This window comes from Carassius carassius, chromosome 16 (assembly GCF_963082965.1).
Source record: "Carassius carassius chromosome 16, fCarCar2.1, whole genome shotgun sequence".
Lineage (NCBI taxonomy): Eukaryota > Metazoa > Chordata > Actinopteri > Cypriniformes > Cyprinidae > Carassius > Carassius carassius.
The window spans coordinates 3,560,464-3,583,295 of NC_081770.1; the positions used below are offsets into that span (position 1 = coordinate 3,560,464).

General features: G+C 39.7%; 2 protein-coding genes across 2 annotated transcripts in view; both read left to right on the plus strand.

The window, feature by feature from the left end:
- The window catches only part of LOC132159302 (zinc finger protein 208-like), a 164,080-nt gene that overhangs the window by 117,244 nt on the left and 24,004 nt on the right, over positions 1-22,832 (plus strand). The window contains exons 2-3 of the mRNA XM_059568824.1: positions 18,130-19,015; positions 21,194-21,276. Of these exons, the coding sequence (XP_059424807.1) occupies positions 18,130-19,015; positions 21,194-21,276 (969 nt within the window). The remainder of the gene's footprint in view (positions 1-18,129; positions 19,016-21,193; positions 21,277-22,832) is intronic.
- LOC132159238 (zinc finger protein 239-like) lies at positions 3,975-5,938 on the plus strand. Its single transcript, XM_059568780.1, has 4 exons — positions 3,975-3,999; positions 4,848-5,081; positions 5,166-5,578; positions 5,648-5,938. The coding sequence occupies exons 1-4, from the start codon at positions 3,975-3,977 to the stop codon at positions 5,882-5,884; spliced, it is 909 nt and encodes a 302-aa protein (XP_059424763.1). The 3' UTR covers positions 5,885-5,938.

Below are 22,832 nucleotides of genomic sequence, written 5' to 3' on the forward strand. Positions count from 1 at the left end.
ATGTGTAGCCACTAGCCAAAGCATGACACCTTGCACTTTATTCAACCAAATTGTAGTAACGCGACACTTAACATTCTCAGTAAAGATAACGGCGTTACAACGATGGGAAAAGTAATTAATTAGATTACTCCGTTACTGAAAATTAAACTCCATTAGTAATGCCGTTATGCTTAAACTCCGTTACTCCCAACACTGATAGGGTGACCATATAAGCCATTTTCCCAGGACGCGTCCTAGCCAGGATTGTTATATTGTCTAAAATATCCAGATTTTGGCTGTTTGTGCTGTATAGATCGATCATTGTATGACATTCATAAGAGCTATAGAGAGCAGAGCAGACGGCTCCTTATTCATTCAAATCACTCTCTTGGTACTTTGGTGTCATACAATGATCGGTGCACAGCGACGCTTCAAGTTGAATGAACAAACAAACAAACACCTAACATGTACGTGTATTTGCATTTCTTTGATCGTTCTCTGTAGATCTCACCTTCTCACACGCCACGATGCTGGACGATTGGTTGATTATGTACCATACCTGCATGTTATTGGTCAAACTACTTTGGGTGTTTCAGGCAATATAGAAATCCTGGCAAGGACGCGTCCTGGGAAAATGCTCATATGGTCACCCTAGCCATGTAGAAATAATTCACACACACAATCGCTCTCACTAATGCATTCATATAAATGTAATCTTTACTGTGCTACGTTATCTATATTTGATTTAGAACGAGCAGAAATCTGAAACTGAAAAGAACTGAATCTGAAACTGAAAAGAACTGATAAAAATGAGCTGTTATAGGAGCAATAGCCATGTGGGCAGCACTGTGTTATGTGCCATAGATGTGTACAATGTGTTTTTTTACAGCTCCAGGCTTATTTGTTCATTAATGACGTCATCAGCGACTAGTTAACTTTGTTTAGACTTTCATCACATAAAAGTTGACTTAAAAAAATCATAAGTCGTTCAACCCCAGTCAGTAGATCATCTTCAGATCCAGCACTTTCAGGTCTGATGACTCATCCTCGCAATAATGCATCAAGCAATAAAACATCTTCTGTATAAATCTGTCCTAACAAAGAAACATCATCTAAAGTCACAGTGAATAAAGTTCATCTTCAAGACCAGCACAAATTCAACTGTAACATTTTTATGAGGCTTCAGGTCTTAAGAATCACCTGAAAGTTCATACGAAAGAAAAACCGCATTCATGTTCTTTATCTGGAAAGAGTTTTTCACATCTAAAGTTTAAAAGTTCATCAGAAGATACACACTGGTGTGAGAGATCATGTGTGCTTTGAGTGTGAGAAGACTTCTATTACAGCTGCAGATCTGAAGCGGCTCCAGAGGATTCACACTGGAGAGAAACCTTACAGTTTCATCTGTCAGATTCAGATCAACTCAAAGATGGAGTTCCTCCTTAATAAACAATATCTACAAGTTTTATTCTTGTCATTTTACTTCATGATTTTAATTATATCATGGGGTTCATTTTTTCATGTTTACTCTTTTTATGAAGGAAAGTAGTTGTTTATTTATTTATTTTTTACATGTGGAAAACATTTTTATTCTGGAAGCTGAAGAAGTGTCTGTAACTTTTAAACTGCTTTTCTTCATTGTTGTTTTAAAATCAAGTAGATATTCTTCCATTTATGATGGGTTTAGAAAATCCAGATGCAAGATGTACTGTAGCATTGTTACAGAGCCTCCTTCTCCTGTAAGTAGGGATGGGTTCCAGAACCAAGTAGAATCTGCTCTGGGTACTGGAGGAATTAAGAAAATACACTTTATTTAATAAAATTTAAAAAAAAAAATATTGTTACATAAACATGTGAATGGTGTCTCTTTATAATATCAGACTAAAAACCTCTCGCAAATCGTGATACTCCTCCGGTACACCAGACAAATCTCCTGCCTCCTCCTGAAACACAGGGACAGAAGACACAGGGGAAACAGCAGAGACTAAACACTCAACATGACATGACACTTTCCAAGACAAAATAGATCCCTTAGCTCAATCAATGTGAGGGTTATGGAGCTTAAGCCAAGGATGGCCTAGAACAACCGGAGTAAAAGGAGAGTGAAAAATAAAAAAGGATATTGTCTCTCTGTGGTTGCCGGAAATGGTAAGAGTCAAAGGAATAGTCTCTTTCTGTACTTTAGGTAGGGAACTGCCATCAAGGGCAAAAAGAGTGGTGAAGTCTCTTAAGTGTGTGAGAGGAATACCTTGCTGAAGCGCCCACTCCTCATCCACAAAGTTTCCCTCAGCCCCAGAGTCGATTAGGTCGGAGCAGAAGACTGACGACCCAGCCCAATGTAGTTGCACCGGAAGTGTAGTGCAGGAACTAGAAAAGATGATCTTGGTGGTAGCGCTCACCAGTAACCCTCTGCCTACTGACGAGCGCTGGCTTTCACCGGACATGCAGAAACAAAGTGCTTGGAGCTGGCACAGTACATACAGAGACGATTCTAAATCCTCCTGTCGCGCTCCTTAGACGAGATACGCAGGCCACCCAGGTGCATCGGCTCAGCGTCCTGGGCAGTGGGGGAACTGGAGTTGGCAAGGAGCGAGGAGAAGAGAGCGTCCTCAAGGCTGTGAGCTCGGCGCCGTTGGTCAAATCACCTTGGTGGTCAAAGAATAGTTTACATATAGCGTGTCGATTCAGCGTGGTAAGACTCTCGCTCGCTCTCTCTTTGCATGTGTGAGAAACAGCGCTATCAGTAAAGCCACGGACACGGTGAGTCGTGCGCCTTCACAAAGAGTTTACAGAGCATCAATTACAGGTGTGCTGTGCGTCCATTGATATGAACTGAAAAGTTTTGCGGCTTAACATTTACAGATACTGGTCCATATGGAGATTTGAATTTATGCTAACTTTGACAAATTCCATGACTGTCCATATTAAAATGTAAGTTTTATTTTCATGACTGGATTTTGAGATTCCGTCCTCGTTTTCTGCTTCGCGGGAATCATAGCGCTGAACCCTTTCTTTTATTGTCTATGGCTGAACCGGGTTTGAACGGGACCTCGGTACTACCGGTACTTAAAGAAACCTGGTACCGTCACATTTAAAATTTTTTAGTACCGACTTGGTACCGAACTACCGGGTCTTTTGACAACACTAGTTTCTACTCAGAAACACATTTTTAATAGTGAGATGATCTGCTGCTGATCCTGAATGTCTTGTTTAATGAGTGTTTATAGTGTGAGGCTCATCAGTATCATCAGGTGCTGAAAATCCTCTTATTTCATGATAATAGATCCTGTTTTAACCTCATTATTATGCTGATGACTTCAGATCTGTTAATCGCCACATTAAGCTCATTTTACTGGTGTTAAGAGACTTGAGCTAACAACACAATCAGCTTTTGTGACATTGCAAAACATAGGCAAGTATCTAATTTGTAAAATTATATTTCCATGTTTATTCTTTCTTTTTTCCCTTACTTTGTTTATATTTGGTGTCTTCCCCCATTTTTTTCTGTATTTCTTTGCCTGTATATTAAAGAAAGATAAATGTAGGAATTTAAATATGTGGATGAAATACTTAGAAAATAAAAAGTGATACAGTTTGTGAATTATTATAAAACACTGTGATTAATTTACAAAAAAACTACTTTACAAGATGGATAGATAGGTGAACATAAAGAGTTTAATATTAGTAAATTAGTTTAAAATCATAAACGCTGTAACTGATTTTTCTTAGAATTTAACAGATCTTCTCCTCCTTCAGTGAAGCTCCTCCCACAACAAGCACACCTTCAGTGAAGCTCCTCCCACAACAAGCACACCTTCAGTGAAGCTCCTCCCACAACAAGCACACCTTCAGTGAAGCTCCTCCCACTGCAATTCATCAAAAAATGCTGGAATATTCCCATCAGTCTACAAGTGAAGAGAAGCATCAAATCATCAGGAAGAAGTGATAGAACATTGAAGAACAGAGAGAACATGAGAGATCCAGAACCCTGCGGAATGAACCACACTGAAGAACAAACAGGTTGGTGTTTATTCTTCATTCTTCATCAATGAGGCCGAAGAACAATAAGATTATAAAACTTCAAGCAGTTCATCAGATCACATTTCCTCTTTAATGAGCTATGGCGTTAATTGAACTGTGGCTTACTAGCAGTCATTTTGTGAATGAGTTTCACATGTGACTAATTTGTATTTACAGCGCAATTGTAATATAGGCATTAAACAACATAATTAAAAATGTACATACTAAAATTCAACTAATTTAAACCTATTTTATAGTTTCTGATAAACTCTTATTTCATAAGTTGCTTTTCTTTGGTAACTTGGTTGATGAATGCAGCACTACAATAGATTGAGATAATTTTTCCCATCATGCTCTAAAAAGAGTCCCATTGATGTCTCTTCCTGGATGTTGCCAGGAAACACTATCTTTTAGAAGGATTTTTTTTTTTTTTTTAAATCGTGTTTCACTGAACAGTGTTAAGTGAAAAATGACAGCTAATATTTTTTTTTTTTCAAAATAAGTTATTAGTCAAAAAATTTGTAAAATAAATATCCATCTAAGAGACTGCATCAGAACTGTCACACTATATATAATTAATGTTATATAGTTAATAAGATTAATGTTAATATTATGTTTGATAATTGTGGAATCGTTTAAACATTAAATAGTTTTTGTGACAGAAACGTAATTGTAAATGTTATTCTTATTCATGGAAAATATATATTTTTTTTAAAAGCATCAAAATGATCATAACGTTGTGTAGCCTCTACTTTCAGGCTCACATTTATGACCTTTCACTTCACGTTTCTCTCATTTATTTTTTGGATATATATGTATAATCTATTTGTTGTCAATTTTAATTTCAGACCTGAAGAAGAAAACTCACTCAAAAACTGTAAGCATCTCTTTTCTGAAAGGAAGAGAGAAGAACAGTTTCACCTGCACTCAGTGTGGAAATACTTTGATATGTGGGAGGAGTATTAAGAGACACATGATGATTCACACTGGAGAGAAACCGTTCACATGTGATCAGTGCGGGAAGACATTCAGACAATCAGCACATCTTAATAGACATATGATCATCCACACTGGAGAGATACTGCATGAATGTGATCAGTGCGGAAAGAGTTTTGCATGCAGACAGAGTCTCAAGGTTCACTTAAAGAGTCACACTGGAGAAAAAACATTCACTTGTGATCAGTGCGGGAAGAGTTTTAAAAAATCATCACACCTTAAGAAACACATGAACGTCCACACTGGAGAGAAACTGCACAAATGTGATCAATGCAGCAAAACATTTTCGTGGGCTTCATCTCTGAAGAATCACCTGATAGCTCATTCAAAGGAGAAACCACATTCATGTTCATTATGTGGAAAGAGTTTTTCACTGCTGAAATGGTTAAAAGAGCATCCGAAGATACACACTGGTGTGAGAGATCATGTGTGCTTTGATTGTGGGAAGAGTTTTATTAGATCTGCACATTTGAAAGAGCACCAGAGGATCCACACTGGAGCGAAACCTTACAAGTGTTCACACTGCGACAAGAGATTCAGTTATTCATCACAACTGAAATCACACGAGAGGATTCACACTGGAGTGGAACCTTACAAGTGTTCAAACTGTAACAAGAAATTCAATCAGTCATCACAACTGAAATCACACGAGAGGATTCACAGAGAGAAACCTTACAAGTGTTCACAATGCGATAAGGGATTTAATCAGTCTGAACATCTAAAAGCACATGAGAGGATCCACACTGCAGAGAAACCTTACAAGTGTTCACACTGTGACGAGAGATTCCTTCACTCAGCACAACTGAAATCACATGAGAGGATCCACACTGGAGAGAAAGGGTATCAATCACAATATGCAGATCATCTTCAGATGCCGCATCCTCACTAAACCTGACACATTAATGCATTGAGCGATAAAATATCTTCTGTATAAATCAGTCCTAATCAGCCATAACAAGCAAGAGGAAAAAGAAACATCTTTGGTTTACACTGTGGAAGACTTCATCGTAAAGACCAGCTTCAACTCAGCTCAAAGATTTTTTATGTTAATGTTTTTTTTTTTTTCATGTACAATCCGTTCTGGAACGGAATCTGAAGAGCAGCCTGTAACACTTTTAAGAGAAACTGAAATCTAATTATGACTTTGGTATCTTGTCTTTTGCGGTTTGTACTTTGATCTTAACACCTTTATCCGTGTTATTTATTATTCTCAGGATAGATAAAGTAAGTGGAGTCTGGCCTAAAGTACAAGCATTCTTATTATAAGTCAGAAGACTCCTTTGTGGTTTGTTCTTATTAAGTCTTAAAATACTATAAATCAAAGCCTCGATTGTTAGTTTTTGTAATAGATTAAATTTCTTTAAATTCGTTGCATTTCTTTTTATAATAAACAAAATGTAAAGGCATGTGTTGCCCGTTTCTGTCATTATGTGGCAAACAATGAATTTGCAATTTAAATGTTATTCATATAAATGTTGATTTTGAGCACACTTTTAACATTTTATTTCCAAAGGTACATTTTTCTTTCACAGTTTATCTTTTTTGTGTTAGATGGGTTTTGCAATAATGCCACTTTATGATGTGAATTTATTTATTTATTTATTTTTAATTTATGCGTTTTGTTAGAATTCCATTAAAAAATATATTTATTGTTAAGATGCCTAAGAACAGGGTTTCCTAGAAGGGGATCAAGAGGAAATTGCAGGGGTTATGGAGTTAATAAAAAACTATTAATTAATTAAACTATAATTAAATCATATAATTTAAATAATTTAAGGAAAATCTAAGTTTGAAAGGTCTAATTCAGTAGTGCGTATGAGTGCAGCTTTGCTTTGATTACAGTGATTACTGATAAAACAGCTCTATTTCTGCTGTTCCATAAGCGCCACCTGCTGTCAGACAGTGGATTTACAATTTTATTCAGCCTGTCTGCAGTTTTGGATTTACAATTTAATTCAGCCTGTCTGCAGTTTCTGTTCTGAACAAAACTGAAGCAGAGTTACCACTGTTTGTGTGGTAAGTTTCCATGTCTAAAAGCCTGAGCAGTAGTTTCATCTTCAACTTAGGTGGCTTTCACACTGGCAGTTTAGTGCGAAACAGGGCACGGTTCACATGAAAAATCACTAATATGAACACTGTCATTGGACCCTGGTGCACACTGGGGTACAGAACTGAGACTACCTTGAGAAGGTGGTCTGACTTCGGTTGCTCCCAAATTGTGGCACGGTTTGCATGAATATGCAAGCATCACGGACTCGGGTGCGCACTTGTTCAGAAAGTAAAATATCCCGCCCATGCGTAACACTGTCGATATCATTGTTTCCTCAACAAACCAGAAACATGAGTGGCAGGGGAATGTTGATTTGGGGCAGGGAACAATCGTGCTTGGGCTCGGACCGCAGCAAACGAGCCCAGTGTAAAAGCCCCCGTAGTTAACAGCAGGTTTTCTTTACTAATGCTCAATCATTACTTAATTAATCACTTATTTATCCCATTAACTTTAACTCGGCTCCAGTGTTACTTTAACACACTGTAGACTGGGACAATATGTACTCTGCTATACTATTGTGCAGTATTTATATTATGTACAGGTGCTGGACATATATTTAGAATATCATCAAAAAGTTTATTTTACTAATTCCATTCAAAAAGTGAAACTTGTATATTATATTCATTCATTACACACAAACTAATATATTTCAAATGTTTATTTCTTTTAATTTTGTTGTTTATAATTGACAACTAAGGAAAATCCCAAATTCAGTATCTCAGAAAATTAGAATATTGTGAAAAGGTTCAATATTGAAGACACCTGGTGCCACACTCTAATCAGCTAATTAACTCAAAACACCTGCAAAGCCTTTAAATGGTCTCTCAGTCTAGTTCTGTAGGCTACACAATCATGGGGAAGACTGCTGACTTGACAGTTGTCCAAAAGATGACCATTGACACCTTGCACAAGGAGGACAAGACACAAAAGGTCATTGCAAAAGAGGCTGGCTGTTCACAGAGCTCTGTGTCCAAGCACATTAATAGAGAGGTGAAGGGAAGGAAAAGATGTGGTAGAAAAAAAATGTACAAGCAATAGAGATAACCGCACCCTGGAGAGGATTGTGAAACAAAACCCATTCAAAAATGTGGGGGAGATTCACAAAGAGTGGACTACAGCTGGAGTCAGTGCTTCAAGAACCACTATGCACAGACGTATGCAAGACATGGGTTTCAGCTGTCGCATTCCTTGTGTCAAGCCACTCTTGAACAACAGACAGCATCAGAAGTGTCTCGCTTCAAAAAGGACTGGACTGCTGCTGAGTGGTCCAAAGTTATCTCTGGTCCAGTAGTGGTCCAAAGTGTTCTCTGATGAAAGTACATTTTGCATTTCTTTTGGATATCAGAGTCTGGAGGAAGAGAGGAGAGGGTTTTAGATCACTTCATGATTCCTGATGTTGACCAACTTCATGGAGATGCAGTTTTCATTTTACAACAGAACTTTACACCTGCACACAATGCCAAAGCTACCAGTACCTGGTTTAAAGACCATGGTATCCCTGTTCCTAATTGGTCAGCAAACTTGCCTGACCTTAACCCCATAGAAAATCAATGGGGTATTGTGAAGAGGAAGATGTGATACGCCAGACCCAAGAATGCAGATGAGCTGAAGGCCACTATCAGAGCAACCTGGGCTCTCATAACACCTGAGCAGTGCCACAGACTGATCGACTCCATGCCACGCTGCATTGCTGCAGTGATATATATATACATTTTAACGGTTATAACTGTTATAGTCCCTTAAACGTTTGACTTCAACTGTATATTTTCAGATTGTTTAATTGCAGTTGCATCCTAAGACAGACTCAGATCCTCAGTGAATCAATGAGTCATATTACATTCGCAAGAGCACGGTTAACATTACTAGTTTATAAGTACAAATGAAAAAATAAATAAAAAAACGTACCTTCCTCGCATCCTTTGAGTTTTATTAGCAGGACTTCAAGGAATGACTCAAAGCAGCTGCGTTAACTCAAGTTGGTGGCAACTTCTCAGTATTTCGCAGTCTTTGTTGTGCACCACCTGTCCCCAAAATAAAACTTAAAGACACAAGTCAAATTAACTTTTACAAAACAGACAATACTCAGAACTAGTCAAGATAATTTATTACTTTACAGTGTGCTCAATAATGTGTCTTTGACCTTCATTAGTTATGTTCTGATTAAACTGTGTTGTAAATAAAATAAAAAATTTTTTTTAATCTTTTCACATTCTTTCTTACCTGCCTCACTGATGGCCCATTATTGGAGGCCCTTTGTTTCTCAGGTGTGAATCATGAAATATTCATTGCTATTGTCCCTCCTTTGCATACAGCCTTTCTAACACAAAACATGTCTTACAAAATATAAATCTGTCTGTTGTTTTCTTTGACTGAGTGAACAGGGTGATTTTCACATCATTTTGTAGCAAAAACCCTAGTCTACCACTTCCAGTTCTCAAAAGTCTTGTGAACAATTGTTCTGTATGTGTTTTATAGCCTTATTTCAATGACACTAACCATCGATAAACTTTTCTTTTTTTTTCAAAAGCACAAACTTGATTTACACTGAATACACTCTTTAACCATTAAGATGTTTCTAACAAAAAGCACCAATGTCAAGCCATGTCTAAACTTCTCCAGACCTCAGAAGGTTAGTGTTTTATACTGTCTGGTTATTAGCTAGCAGCTCAAATTACAAATAGTTTAAGTTTCATAAATTGTTGTCTGCTGGTTTTTTTTGCGGGTTAAAGAACTAGTTGTGTGTTAATAATAGTTATAAATGTTCTATAAACATTAGTCAGAAGTGTATGCATTTAACAAGTCACAATGTTGTATACATTGTGTAGTCATTTGTATGCAGGTATGACTTTTTTTTATTCACATTATGTGCATAATTTAAACAATTAAATTGTTTTTAAAGGCTGAATAATTCCAAATGAACCAATTTTGACAAAAAGCACAGTAAAAATATTATTTATAAGTAGCGCATCAATTTTAAGTGGTATAACACTTTCTCTTGTATTAATTTTTCTGAAAAATCCTGTCATACATGCACAAACTGACAGTCACCACTTATAAGCTACTATTCAATATTGTAGAAATGTAATTTTCTGTAAAGTTGCTTTGTAATGATTTGTATTGTAATTGTAATTGTATTGTAATTGTATTGCTATACAAATAAACTTGAATTGAACTTAAATTTGTGGTAATAAAGAGTGATCTCAGCAGAGAGATGGTGAGTCTGGGATTTTAAATGCAGATTGTGTGAATGAACACATATGTGAGTGCAGTGTTACTGAATTAATGTTTTACATTTATGTGCAGTGATCTTTGTGTCTTTGCTGTTATTTAATGATTAACAAAGAGACAACACTTAGACTATGGTCTCTTGAAAGATTGAAGTTGGAGGTCAAATTGTATATTAGTGTAAAACACAAACTCAGTAACTGATTTATTGTTGATTTTCTAGAACTGCTTCAACCACACACACAAACATCCAGTAAAGCCCCTCCCACAACTATCACACCTGCAGTAAAGCCCCTCCCACAACAGGCTCAAGTTCAGTGAAGCTCCTCCCCCAACAAGCACACCTTCCATGAAGCTCCTCCTACAACTACCACAACTCCAGTGAAGCTCCTCCCACAACTATCACACCTTCAGTGAAGCTCCTCCCACTGCAGTTCATCACTAAATGTCTGAATATTCCCATCAGTCTACAAGTGAAGACCAGCATCAAAGCAACTACACATTTATCTTACATAAATTATGTTGAAAAATAAATAAATAAAAAAGTACCCACTTTATAAAAAGTACCTTTGTCATTTGCTGCTTCAGCTAAATCATTGCACAACTTTCATATTTTTTCCTTCTGCAACAAATCTAAAACTGCTTGAAGCTTTATATTCTTAATGTTCATCATCACTGAAGAATCAAGAATAAACACCAACCTGTTTGTTCTTCAGTGTGTTTCATTCTGCAGGGTTCTGGATCTCTCATGTTCTCATGTTGCTCAATGTTCAGTGGTGGTGAGAACTGAGAAACACCCTTCCTCACATGCCCAGGTTGTTTCACTCTCACCTGGTCTCCTGGTTTGAAAGTGTGGTACTTGGCACCACGTCTTTTGTCAGTGTACTCTTTACTCTTGCACTGTTTGTTACTCACAGTCTCTTTCACTCGAGCACATTTGTCACTTTTGGGGCCAACAGGAAAGACATTCAGCTTTGTACGCATTTTGCGATGATGGAGAAGCTCAGAAGGTGAAACGGCTGTAGTACTGTGAGGGGTAGCTCTGTAGCTTTGCAAGAACTCAGTCACTGTTCCTATTTGGCGCCTAAACTCTGGAATAACCTACCTAACATTGTTCGGGAGGCAGACACACTCTTGCAGTTTAAATCTAGATTAAAGACCCATCTCTTTAACCTGGCATACACATAACGTACTAAGATGCTTTTAATATCCAAATCCGTTAAAGGATTTTTAGGCTGCATTAATTAGGTAAACCGGAAACACTTCCCATAACACCCTATGTACTTGCTACATCATTAGAAGAATGGCATCTACGCTAATATTTGTCTGTTTCTCTCTTGTTCCGAGGTCACCGTGGCCACCAGATCCAGTCTGTGTCCAGATCAGAGGGTCACTGCAGTCACCCGGATCCAGTACGTATCCAGACCAGATGCTGGATCAGCACCTAGAAAGGACCTCTACATCCCTGAAAGACAGCGGAGACCAACTAGAGCCCCAGATACAGATCCCCTGTAAAGACCTTGTCTCAGAGGACCCCCCAACTGAGCCTGGTTTCTCCCAAGGTTTTTATCTCCATTATGTCACCGATGGAGTTTCGGTTCCTTGCCGCTGTCGCCTCTGGCTTGCTTAGTTGGGGACACTTCATCTACAGCGATATCGTTGACTTGATTGCAAATAAATGCACAGACACTATTTAACTGAACAGAGATGACATAACTGAATCCAATGATGAACTGCCTTTAACAATCATTTTTGCATTATTGACACTGTTTTCCTAATGAATGTTGTTAAGTTGCTTTGACGCAATGTATTTTGTTTAAATCGCTATATAAATAAAGGTGACTGCATGTTTCCATGGTTTCCCCATCTGTTCCGCATAGAGGATGCATTCTTTCAGGACTCTGTTCCACCTTTCCACAGCCCCATTGCATTGTGGGAAATAGACCGTACTACGCATGTGACTTATTCCTCTCTCCTTTAAGAATGCTGCAAACACACTGGAGAGGAATTGAGGCCCGTTATCAGTCACAACACACTGTGGTTTTCACTCTCTACTGAAAACTGATTGGAGGAATGATGTGACCACCTCAGCAGTGACATTCTGAGAAAATGCTACCTCAGGCCACTTACTATGGTAATCCACCAGACAAAAGGCAAAACGACAGTCAAAAGGCCCTCTCTCAAAAGGTCCAACGATATCGATCGCTAGTTTCTGCCATGGTCCAGATGGCAGGCTGACAGGCTGAAGAGGAGCCGGTGCTGTTTTAGCCGATTTGTCATTCAATTGGCACGTTAAGCAGGAAGAGACAGCCGACTGTATTTGAGCATCCATCTGAGGCCACCAGAATAATTCACGCAGCCTCTGTTTCATCTGGACAATTCCTTGGTGTGTCTCATGTGCTAGGCTTATCATCTTAGAGCGCAAAGTAGAAGGAACAAGAACACGATGTTCACCTCTCCTCACTATCACACCATCCACACACAGTTCATCACGAATGTGAAAGTAGGGCACCAGAACAGGATCCAGGTCACAGCATTTTTTCGGCCGGCCCTGCCCGATTCGCAAGCTTCCGAAGCAGCCATGAAATCCTCAACAGACAATGTAGGCAGTCCAGTAACGAAAGCAACCATCTCTGGTTCCACAGCAGCACTATCATTTCCTGTCGGTAATGGCAGCCTGGATAGACAATCTGCAGCACAATTAAGACGTCCAGGTCGATAGATGACGTCATATGTGTAGCAAAGCAAGCGTGCCGACCACCGGGCGACCCGCATACCGGCCCGGCCAATGCCTTTGGTTGCCAATAGTGTAGTGAGCGCACAATCATCAGTTCTGAGCGTAAAGTGTTGACCCCACAAATACGGCCGCCACTTTTCTACGGCCCAGACACAAGCCAACGCCTCCTTCTCGACCGTAGAATATTTCCTTTCGGCAGCAGTAAGGGTTCTAGAAGCAAACGCTACAGTTCTCTCAACACGGTCTGGGTGTATTTGTGTCAAAACCCCCCCCAGTCCATAGTCAGAAGCATCAGTCGACACTATAGTGGGGAGGGAAGGGTCAAACAACGCAAGCCCCTGACTTCCAGAAAGCAGTTCTTTCAGCTCTTTGAAGCTGCGTTCAGCAGACACAGTCCATTCAAATTTAGAAGTTGACGCATCTCTAAGTAGTGCACGCAACGGCTCAGCAACAGAAGCGAAGTTCGGCAAGAACTTGCTGTACCATGAAATCAGTCCCAGAAATGAGCGCAAGGAAGCAACATCGTGTGGCGCAGGAGCCTCAATGATCGCGGACTTGTGTTCCTCATCTGGGAAAATTCCATGTTTGGAAACAACATGTCCAAGGAATTTTAAGGATGACTGGCTGAACGTACACTTGTCCCAGTTCAGTTGTAGTCCTGCGTCGGACAAGCGCTGCATGACTTTCCTGGGTGGCACCGTATACTATAATATCATCCAGGTAGTTCCTCACCCCACGTATGCCTTTCAGGACAGTTTCCATCATTTTTTGAAATGCAGATGGCGTGGAAGCAAGACCATATGGAACCCGGCAGTACCTGAAGAGACCATCATGCGTAATAAACGCGGGGATGTCCCGGCACTCCTCGTGTAAGGTAAGCTGATGGTAAGCAGCCGCTAAGTCAATTGTAGTGAACACTGATGTGCCTCTTAATTCACTCAACAGTTCGTCCATATGCGGCAGAGGATGGCTGTCAACAATCAGGGCCTTATTTGGCTCGCGCAGATCAACACAGAGACGTATTTTACCTCCTTTCTTCGTGGTGACAACAATAGGCGAAATCCATGGGGAAGAATCGTTTTCTCAATAATGCCATTTTGCAGTAATGAGTCCAGTTCTGCAGAAACAGCTTGTTGAACGGAGAATGGAAGTCGACGAAGCTTCTGTCGAACTGGAGTAGCATCAGGTTTGACTGTAGGCTTATGAACAAAGCCTTTCACGCACCCCACAGAAGTATCTGGAGCAGAAATAGTTTCACTAACGAGTGCATGTAGTTCGTTAGGTGCAGTAACAGTACCAAAGTGAAAAGAACAGTTCAAGGCTCGAATTAGGTCCATAACCATCAAAGCAGAGCCACCTTTCACAACGTAAAAACAAGCGGTGGTTACCTTTTCATTCAGTGAAACGTCCGCATGTAAACATCCTAGTACGGGGATATCTTCTTTCAAGTATGTAACCAGTTTCACTTTGGGAGCAGTAAGTGAACAATCCGAAAAGTGTCGTTTGTACACAGCCACAGACAGGATTGACACTGAAGAGCCTGTGTTCACGACTAATTCAGTCTCAATAGAAGCACCATTTGCCGTTGTAACATGAAGATTGCACAAAAGTTTGTCTGCAGAAGTATTTACAGAATCAGTCAAAAGAACAACCACAAGTACGGCATTTGGCTCGAGCAGCTGGGCAATCGGCAGCATTAGCGAGGTAATTTGTAGCTCCGCAACGGTAACACGCGGGATTTGCGCGCCGTGTAGTATCAGCCACAGATTTTGCTCCATTGGAATGTGCATCACGCTTCTTCCGATGAAAGGGTTTAGAAGCTACGGCCTGAACTGCACTTTGTGCCTTGAGCATGTCCGAATTAGAGAGCGTTTGTTCCACCTGACATGCAATAACAATAGCGGTGTCAAGTGTCAGTGATGGTTCCAGCAGGAGTCTGTCTCGCACTGCTGGAGCATACGATCGTTAGACCAGCTGATCGCACAGCATTTCACTTTCAATGTCACCATAAGCACATGATGAAGATAATTCCCGCAAAGCAGATAGGAACTGTGAAATGGTCTCATCGGCGCGTTGAGAACGCTGGCGGAAGCGATGTCGAGCGACCACAACATTCACCTTTGGAACAAAATGATTGTCCAACGCTGACATTGCCTCTGCAAATGTAGTTCCAGTATTATGAAACGTGTAAAACAGCCTCTGGCCTTCAGTCCCCAAACTGTGTAGTAGAATAGCATGTTTCCTGGCATCCGGTCATGAGTCTCCTGTAGCATTAATAGAAAGCAAGTAATTTTCGAACATTTTTCGCCAGGTAGCAAAAGGAATCGCAGGCTCTCCACTGCATGGCAGAAAAGATGCAGGTGTAGGCACGGAAACCATCGTCGCCAATTGTTGTGTATTGAGGTATTAAACACAAGACCGGAGTAATTCCTTCAATGCTCTTTTATTTAACACGTCAAACTTGTCTTCTTGAACATATCACCTCAAATTTCTACTTCCCAAGCAGCACTTCAACACTTCAACATTCCACTGCCACCTTGTGGTTAACTATGAACACAACATCTCTCACTCTGTGGATCTCTCGCGTGCAACTGTGGATTGTGTGTGCGATTGTGGATCTCTCCCGTATTTTTTTGGGGAGGTTTTGATACTGTTTTCACTCCATACTGGTAACAGCGATAGGTCGTATGTTTGCTTGTAGCGTCAGACTTATATCATGTTTAGCTCCAAAAACACTAGGGAAAACTGAATTTCCCGTTTAGTTTGATTTACGTAGTTGCATCACGCTCTATTCGTGTACATGCAGGGGGCGGGGTTTATGAGCTGAACTGTGTCACTTCTCAGGACTCGCGCGGCACACAGGTCTGATTTTTGCAAGTAGGGCTTTTGGCGCCTGGAACATCTTAACCCGATGGTTTTTTTGGAAAGAGAGAAGGTTTTACATCAAAGTCTGTCCGTAATGCCAGGTACCTTTGTGCAAAGCGCTGTTATTTAAGTCATCGCCTGATGAGGTACAAAGAGCTGCCGAAGCTTTAGACGTGGAGTCTTCTGAGGTGAGTTAGATTTTCACGGCATTTCGCCTTTTTAAATACTCTTTGTTTATGCAGCAATATGCGAGATGATTCTGCAGTGTTTTTAATCGGTTTCACGTAGGACATTTTAAATATATACATAAATATATGAGCAGAATTATAATATAGACACAGGGAACATTATTTTGCTTTGTGGTGTTTTATGTAGTTTACAAGTCTTTTTTTATTTAAGTAACTGCTGTCAGCTTTTGCACATGCACAATTGTAGCAAAGATAATTATTGTTCAGAATGCTGTTCAAAATCAAACTATATTTATATATTATTATTATGTGCTCTACTGTAGTTATTGACATGTGTTGTTAATGGAGATGGATGTCATCAGATTGCAGCAAATATTCTGACTTTAATGATTTTTTTCTATCTGCAAACACTCAGACTAAAGAGAGGTGATCTGCAGACTGGTCCTGAAGTTATTGAATGAGTGTTTATAATCTGAAACTCATCAATATTAGAGCAGCTGAAAATATGTCATTGTGTGTCTTGTTTAGAATCACTAGTGACTAGTAATGAAATTAAATATTTGTCGTAGTAACAGAACTTAGGGCTAGTGATGCTTGATACATTGTTTCTTTAAAAAAATAATACTCAAAGATATTTACTACTAATTCTGCTACTAGAGCTGGGGAACTTAACTCAAAATCTGGATCATGTTGGCTTTGTTTCTTTTTTTAACGGATTCAAGGTTTATCACATTTTCCCCTCCTGACTGAGACTTTATATGTATCAGAATGCATTCAACAGCTGCAGAACTACTGTCTGTGAATTAAACTATAATTCATTGCATCTCAATGTCATATAATGCAAAGATGTTTTCATGCCCTGTGTAATATAATACAGTACTATATATAAGTAACAGGAGTTAGCCTGCACTACACCACTGAGTGATGATGCCCCATTATGGGAGCTCCTTTGTCTCTCAGGTGTGAATCACGAAATATTCATGGCCATTGTCACTCCTTCACATACAGCCTTTCTAACACAAATCATGTCTTACAAAATGTAAGTCAGTCTGTTGTTTTCTTTGAATGAGTGAACAGGGTGATTTTGTGTCCCACAACAGTATCACTTTCAGTGAAGCTCCTCCCCAACAATCACACCTTCACTAAAGCTCCTCCCACAATTCGCTTGTTACGTCTGACGTCACGTAGCAGCGCTTCCGTGTTTAAACTCTATCAGTTACCACGAGAAAACAACAAAAGGTGCTAATATAAACTCACAATGTGATAGAATACTAGCGAAAAAGTTATAATCTTAACCTTTACCTCCATACCTCCATAACGATAGCCAGACAATGAAAATATAAATATAAAAATATATATAAAAATTATTTGTGTTTGGGACGCTGTGAGCATGGAGACTGTAGTGTATACCGTAAGTTTGAAAGCGTTTAGCTTAAATTATTAATATGAATAAACAGTGCTCATAAATGGGTGCTGAGGTCGTATTCTCAAGTGAAGCGAGTTGAGGCTTGGACCCGGAAACAGCGCTTCTTACGTCATCACTTAACAACCAAATAGGACCTTCAGTGAAGCTCCTCCCACAACAATCACACCTTCAGTGAAGCTCCGCCCACAACAATCACACCATCAGTGAAGCGCCTCCCACTGCAGTTCATCAATAAATGCTGGAATATTCCAATCAGTCTACAAATGAAGACGAGCATCAAAGCTTCAGGAAGAAGTGAAATCTGCAGAGACAGAGTTTATTGAAGAACAGAGAGAACATGAGAGATCCAGAGCCCTGCAGAATGAAACACACTGAAGAACAAACAGGTTGGTGTTTATTCTTGATTCTTCAGCAATGATGAACATTAAGGTTATAAAGCTTCAAACAGTTTGTATAACAGGAAGAACAATGTCCATCACTCCAGTAAAGATCCAGAGACATATCATTTATAAAAATGAACAAAATATTTTGTATAACACTTGTCCACACTACACTGTTATTTCAGGGTTCACATGTATGTCTTTTTTAAACATTTGTCTCTGTGATTTGCTAAAAAAAATTTGTTTTTTAACTTGTATTTTAGAGTTGATTGAAGAATACGAGGAGCATGAAGAACTGAATAAAGAGGAGGACAAACATGTCAAAACTAAAGAAAACTTTTTGAGTCACTCTCAAACCAAACAGAAAGATTTAAAGAAGAGAAGAGACAAGAAATCTTTCACCTGCACTCAGTGTGGAAAGAGTTTGAGAAGCAAACCTGGTCTTGAGATTCACATGAGGATCCACACTGGAGAGAAACCTTACAGATGTGATCGGTGTGGGAAGAGTTTTACAGCATCATCAAACCTTAAGATGCACATGAACATCCACACTGGAGAGAAACCTTACAGATGTGATTGGTGTGGGAAGAGTTTTACAGCATCATCAAACCTTAAGAGACACATGAACACACACACTGGAGAGAAACCTTATGAATGTGATCAATGTGGCAAAACATTTTTGAGGGCTTCAAGCCTGAAGGATCACCTGAGAGTTCATTCAAAGGAGAAACCACATTCATGTTCTTTGTGTGGAAAGAGTTTTTCACATCTGCAGAGTTTAAAAGTACATGAGAAGATACACACTGGTGTGAAAGAATATATGTGTTTTGAGTGTGAGAAGACTTTTATTACAGCTGAACATTTGAAACGGCACCAGAGGATCCACACTGGAGAGAAACCTTACAAGTGTTCACACTGTGAGAAGAGATTCAGTCAGTTAGGATATCTGGAAACACATGAGAGGATCCACACTGGAGAGAAACCTTACAAGTGTTCACACTGTGAGAAGAGATTCAGTCAGGCAGCATCTCTGAAATCACATGAGAGGATCCACACTGGAGAGAAACCGTATCACTGCACTGTATGTGGGAAGAGTTTCAGTCAATCATCTAATCTACTCATGCATAGCAAAAACATTCACAGTCAGTAGTAGGGGATGCACAGACTAATCGACTACTCGACATCAATGTTCTGCCATGACGCTTTAAACTTGATGTTGACTAGTCGCTGGTCCTATAGGCGTTTTTCACGGACGCATCATCAATCCGGAAGTCGGCCATGTTGGAGGCACTGAACATAAACAATGCCACTGAACGAACTCGCAAATTTGACTGATTATTGCTGATTAAAGGGTCACTCCACCCATTTGCATTAAGAGGTCCATTGTTAGAAAACCAGACATACTATTGATTGGTTGTGCAACATTCTCTCATTTTCCCCTGAGACGAGAGAAATCCACTATTTACCTTTTTCACTTCCTCCTACAATGACGCAAAAATCGTCATTTGACGTCATTGTAGGAGGAAGTGTAAAAAGGGTGGATTTCTGTAAAGACTACAAGCACAAGTAGTCTGCCCATAGGGGGTTGTACCTAATGCGCTAACAGACCTATCACAGATCAGTGCCCGTGCGTTTGATTTCACCGGGAGAAACTTTTCGAAAATATGGAGGAAAATACTGATTTTTCAGACGGATGCATTGGGGAGGATTTTGATTTAGACGAAGTTATGTTAGAAACGGATGTTCGTGGCTACCTTTATGAGCCACAGTACATCGACGAGCAGCTAAAAAAACATGAAAAGCGTCAAACTAACACAGTAAAACATGGTTGATTTACATCGATAATAGCAAACTTATATATAACTTTTAGCTAAGTGTCTAACGTTACATTATTACGTTACATACTAACTTTACTTACTCATTTCTTGACAAGTGTAACGTTAGTTACTGAGGCAGACACATTAAAACAACAAGCGAGCAAAACATACAAGATATTTAGTTCATAAACAGAAAAATCATAGGAGATGTGTTTCTTTACAGCAGACGAATATGTCAGTGTGTGTTCTCAGTAGCCACTAGCTGCTAATAGAGTCTAGTCAGAAATAACATTACCTCCAGGCAAATGCGTTTAGTGCTGCTAGAGCTGGTGGTTCCCGACATTCCTGGCTTTTCGTCGCCATCGTCTGGCAAGGAAAATACTGAAGGAATTGCGTTTTTCAAAAGCACGGGTCTCTTCAATCCTAGGGGGTTAGGCGCATAATCTTCGAGCTTGAAATGTAAACTGCACACCGTCTGCTTTTTTTAGTGCTTCAAGTGTTGTGTCCTCACCGAACTTAGGGTTATTGATAACGTTAGCCTGTAGCCACTTTTTGCACAAGTCCGTATCTTTCGGGAATCTGTGAATACTTACTCCGGGTATTTTCCTTGTTCTTGAACAACATCCCGGTACTATGCAAGTGCACACCATTTTGTCACAAAAACATTAATTGGGTCGCAAAATAACTCTTCACAACAAATTGTGCCAAATAATTTACAATCGGTAGCGTAGAGGAGAGCTCAACTATAATCCACATTGATGGGCGGAGTAGTGGGAGTGGCATGCGGAGCTGAGCATTGCAATGCACTATGGGGATTGTTGTCTACAGTCCACAAGCTCTAAAAAGTTATTTTCTGCCTTTTATAGGCCCAGAAGGACCAAAATAAAATAAAAATGATACTATTCTACTACATATATGACCCACTTTCAATACACATTCATGTCTCCACGGGTGGAATGACCCTTTAAAGGCGGCGTTTGTGGTTGTGAGAGGTACAGTTATAGCACATGTGTAAATGAAGAGTCGACTATGGCTTAAATGTTGACTTAGTTAACTATGGCTACATTCACACTGTTAGTCCAAATACGATTATCTTTGCATCCGATTGGAATCTGATCTAAAATAATGATGTCCACACTGTATATAGCAACTGTTCAGATCTGATTTGTGTGTCCATGCAGTTCTTTGGCGATAAGGGAATGACGTTGCATTGATGGAGGTGTTTACATTTGCGATAGATATGTTGTTTTATCTAAATTTTACAACTTGGAAATGTGTACCCGACTCGCTGGACTACTGCGTCTTGAGCTGCAGAACTGTAGGAGGCTGGTATGTGACGTTACAGCTTTTTTTTCCGCGCTGCGCTGGATTCAAAAATAATAATTGTCTGCTCGTCCGGCACTCTGCAACAACAAAGCCTTGTTTCGGCAGCGACTTTAAGCATGTTCCCTATAACATAACTATTCTATAATACTATGTATTCAACAGCTGCTCAGGTCCACATTTTAAGCCTGTTGGAGCACATTAAGCAGCAGCAGGACCAGCTGGTGGCCAAGGTCAATCACCTGAGCAGCAGGTTGCTGAAGAGCCAGAGTGTCCTGAATGCATTCAGCTTCCCATCGAATCACTGGAAGCGGTGGATGAATTTATTGTAAAAATTAATTTACACATGTGCATGTGGTTGATGAGCTGATGCTGTAACTGTACCTCTCTAAACCACAAACGCCTTCTTTAATCACTTTTTTTGCTCTCTTCTCTTTAACTTTTGACAGAACTCGAAATGTTTTTAACCGATGCGACAGATTAGTACAGACCAAAACTTTACAATTTTTTAACAGCAATAATCAGTCAAATTTGCGAGTCCATTCAGTGGCATTGTTTACGTTCTGTGCCTCCAAAATGGCCGACATCCGGATTGATGACGCATCGTAAAAACCCTCTATAGATGGCACAACAAGATAATAAGTCACAACAAGATAATAAGGGAAGTCGTGGCCTAATGGTTAGAGAGTCGGACTCCCAATCAAAAGGTTGTGAGTTCGAGTCCCGGGCCGGCAGGAATTGTGGGTGGGGGGAGTGCATGTACAGTTCTCTCTCCACCCTCAATACCACGACTTAGGTGCCCTTGAGCAAGGCATCGAACCCCCAACTGCTCCCCGGGCGCCGCAGCATAAATGGCTGCCCACTGCTCCGGGTGTGTGCTCACAGTGTGTGTGTGTGTTCACTGCTCTGTGTGCATTTCGGATGGGTTAAATGCAGAGCACAAATTCTGAGTATGGGTCACCATACTTGGCTGAATGTCACTTCACTATTCACTCACTATAAACCTTTGAAGGACTTCCACATTTATGCTCTGTTTCCAAACAGTTATAATGTCAAATAAATGTATACTCTGAAAGCTCCACAAGACATGTATGATTATATTACTGGATGCTCGAAGTTGAACGGGAGAATGCACATTTTAAACCGCTTATTTTACAGGTAAATTAATCGCTGTTCTAATCTAATGCGCTGCTGCACTGTAACACACACACACATAGACTACAGACAGTAGCTCGTACATCACGCATGCACAGAATCATTCAGTGAGGAAATGTACTGTCATCTCTGTTCTGTTGTTTCTCAATAAAATAACTTAGAAATGGAGAAGTTCAAGCATATATTTCTTAATAACTAAAGTCCACAGCGTCACTACTACTAGAGAGACACTGCCATGTAGAAATAATTCACACACACAATCGCTCTCACTAATGCATTCATGTAAATGTAATCTTTACTGTGCTACTTTATCTATATCTGATTTAGAATGAGCAGAAATCTGTGAGAAATAGACTTCGACTCAACTTTCATCACATAAAAGTCAACTTTAAAAAAAAATCAGAAGTCGTTCAACCCCTAGTTAGTAAATCATCTTCAGATCCAGTACTTTCAGGTCTGATGACTCGTTCTCATCAAACATGACACAACAATGCATCTAGAAATAAAATCTCTTCTGTATAAACTAACAAAGAAACATTATCTAAAGTCATGGTGAATAAAGTTCACCTTCAAGACCAGCACAGTTTCAACTGTAACATTTTTATGAGGCTTCAGGTCTGAAGAATTACCTGAAAGTTCATACGAAAGAAAAACCACATTCATGCTCTTTA

Excerpts from the sequence above, each read along its gene's own strand:
- LOC132159238 (XM_059568780.1), top strand. The coding sequence starts at position 3,975 with ATGAACCACACTGAAGAACAAACAG. Across the intron at positions 4,000-4,847 it reads CCACACTGAAGAACAAACAG|ACCTGAAGAAGAAAACTCAC; the intron begins GTTGGTGTTTAT and ends TTTTAATTTCAG. Across the intron at positions 5,579-5,647 it reads ACGAGAGGATTCACACTGGA|AGGATTCACAGAGAGAAACC; the intron begins GTGGAACCTTAC and ends AAATCACACGAG.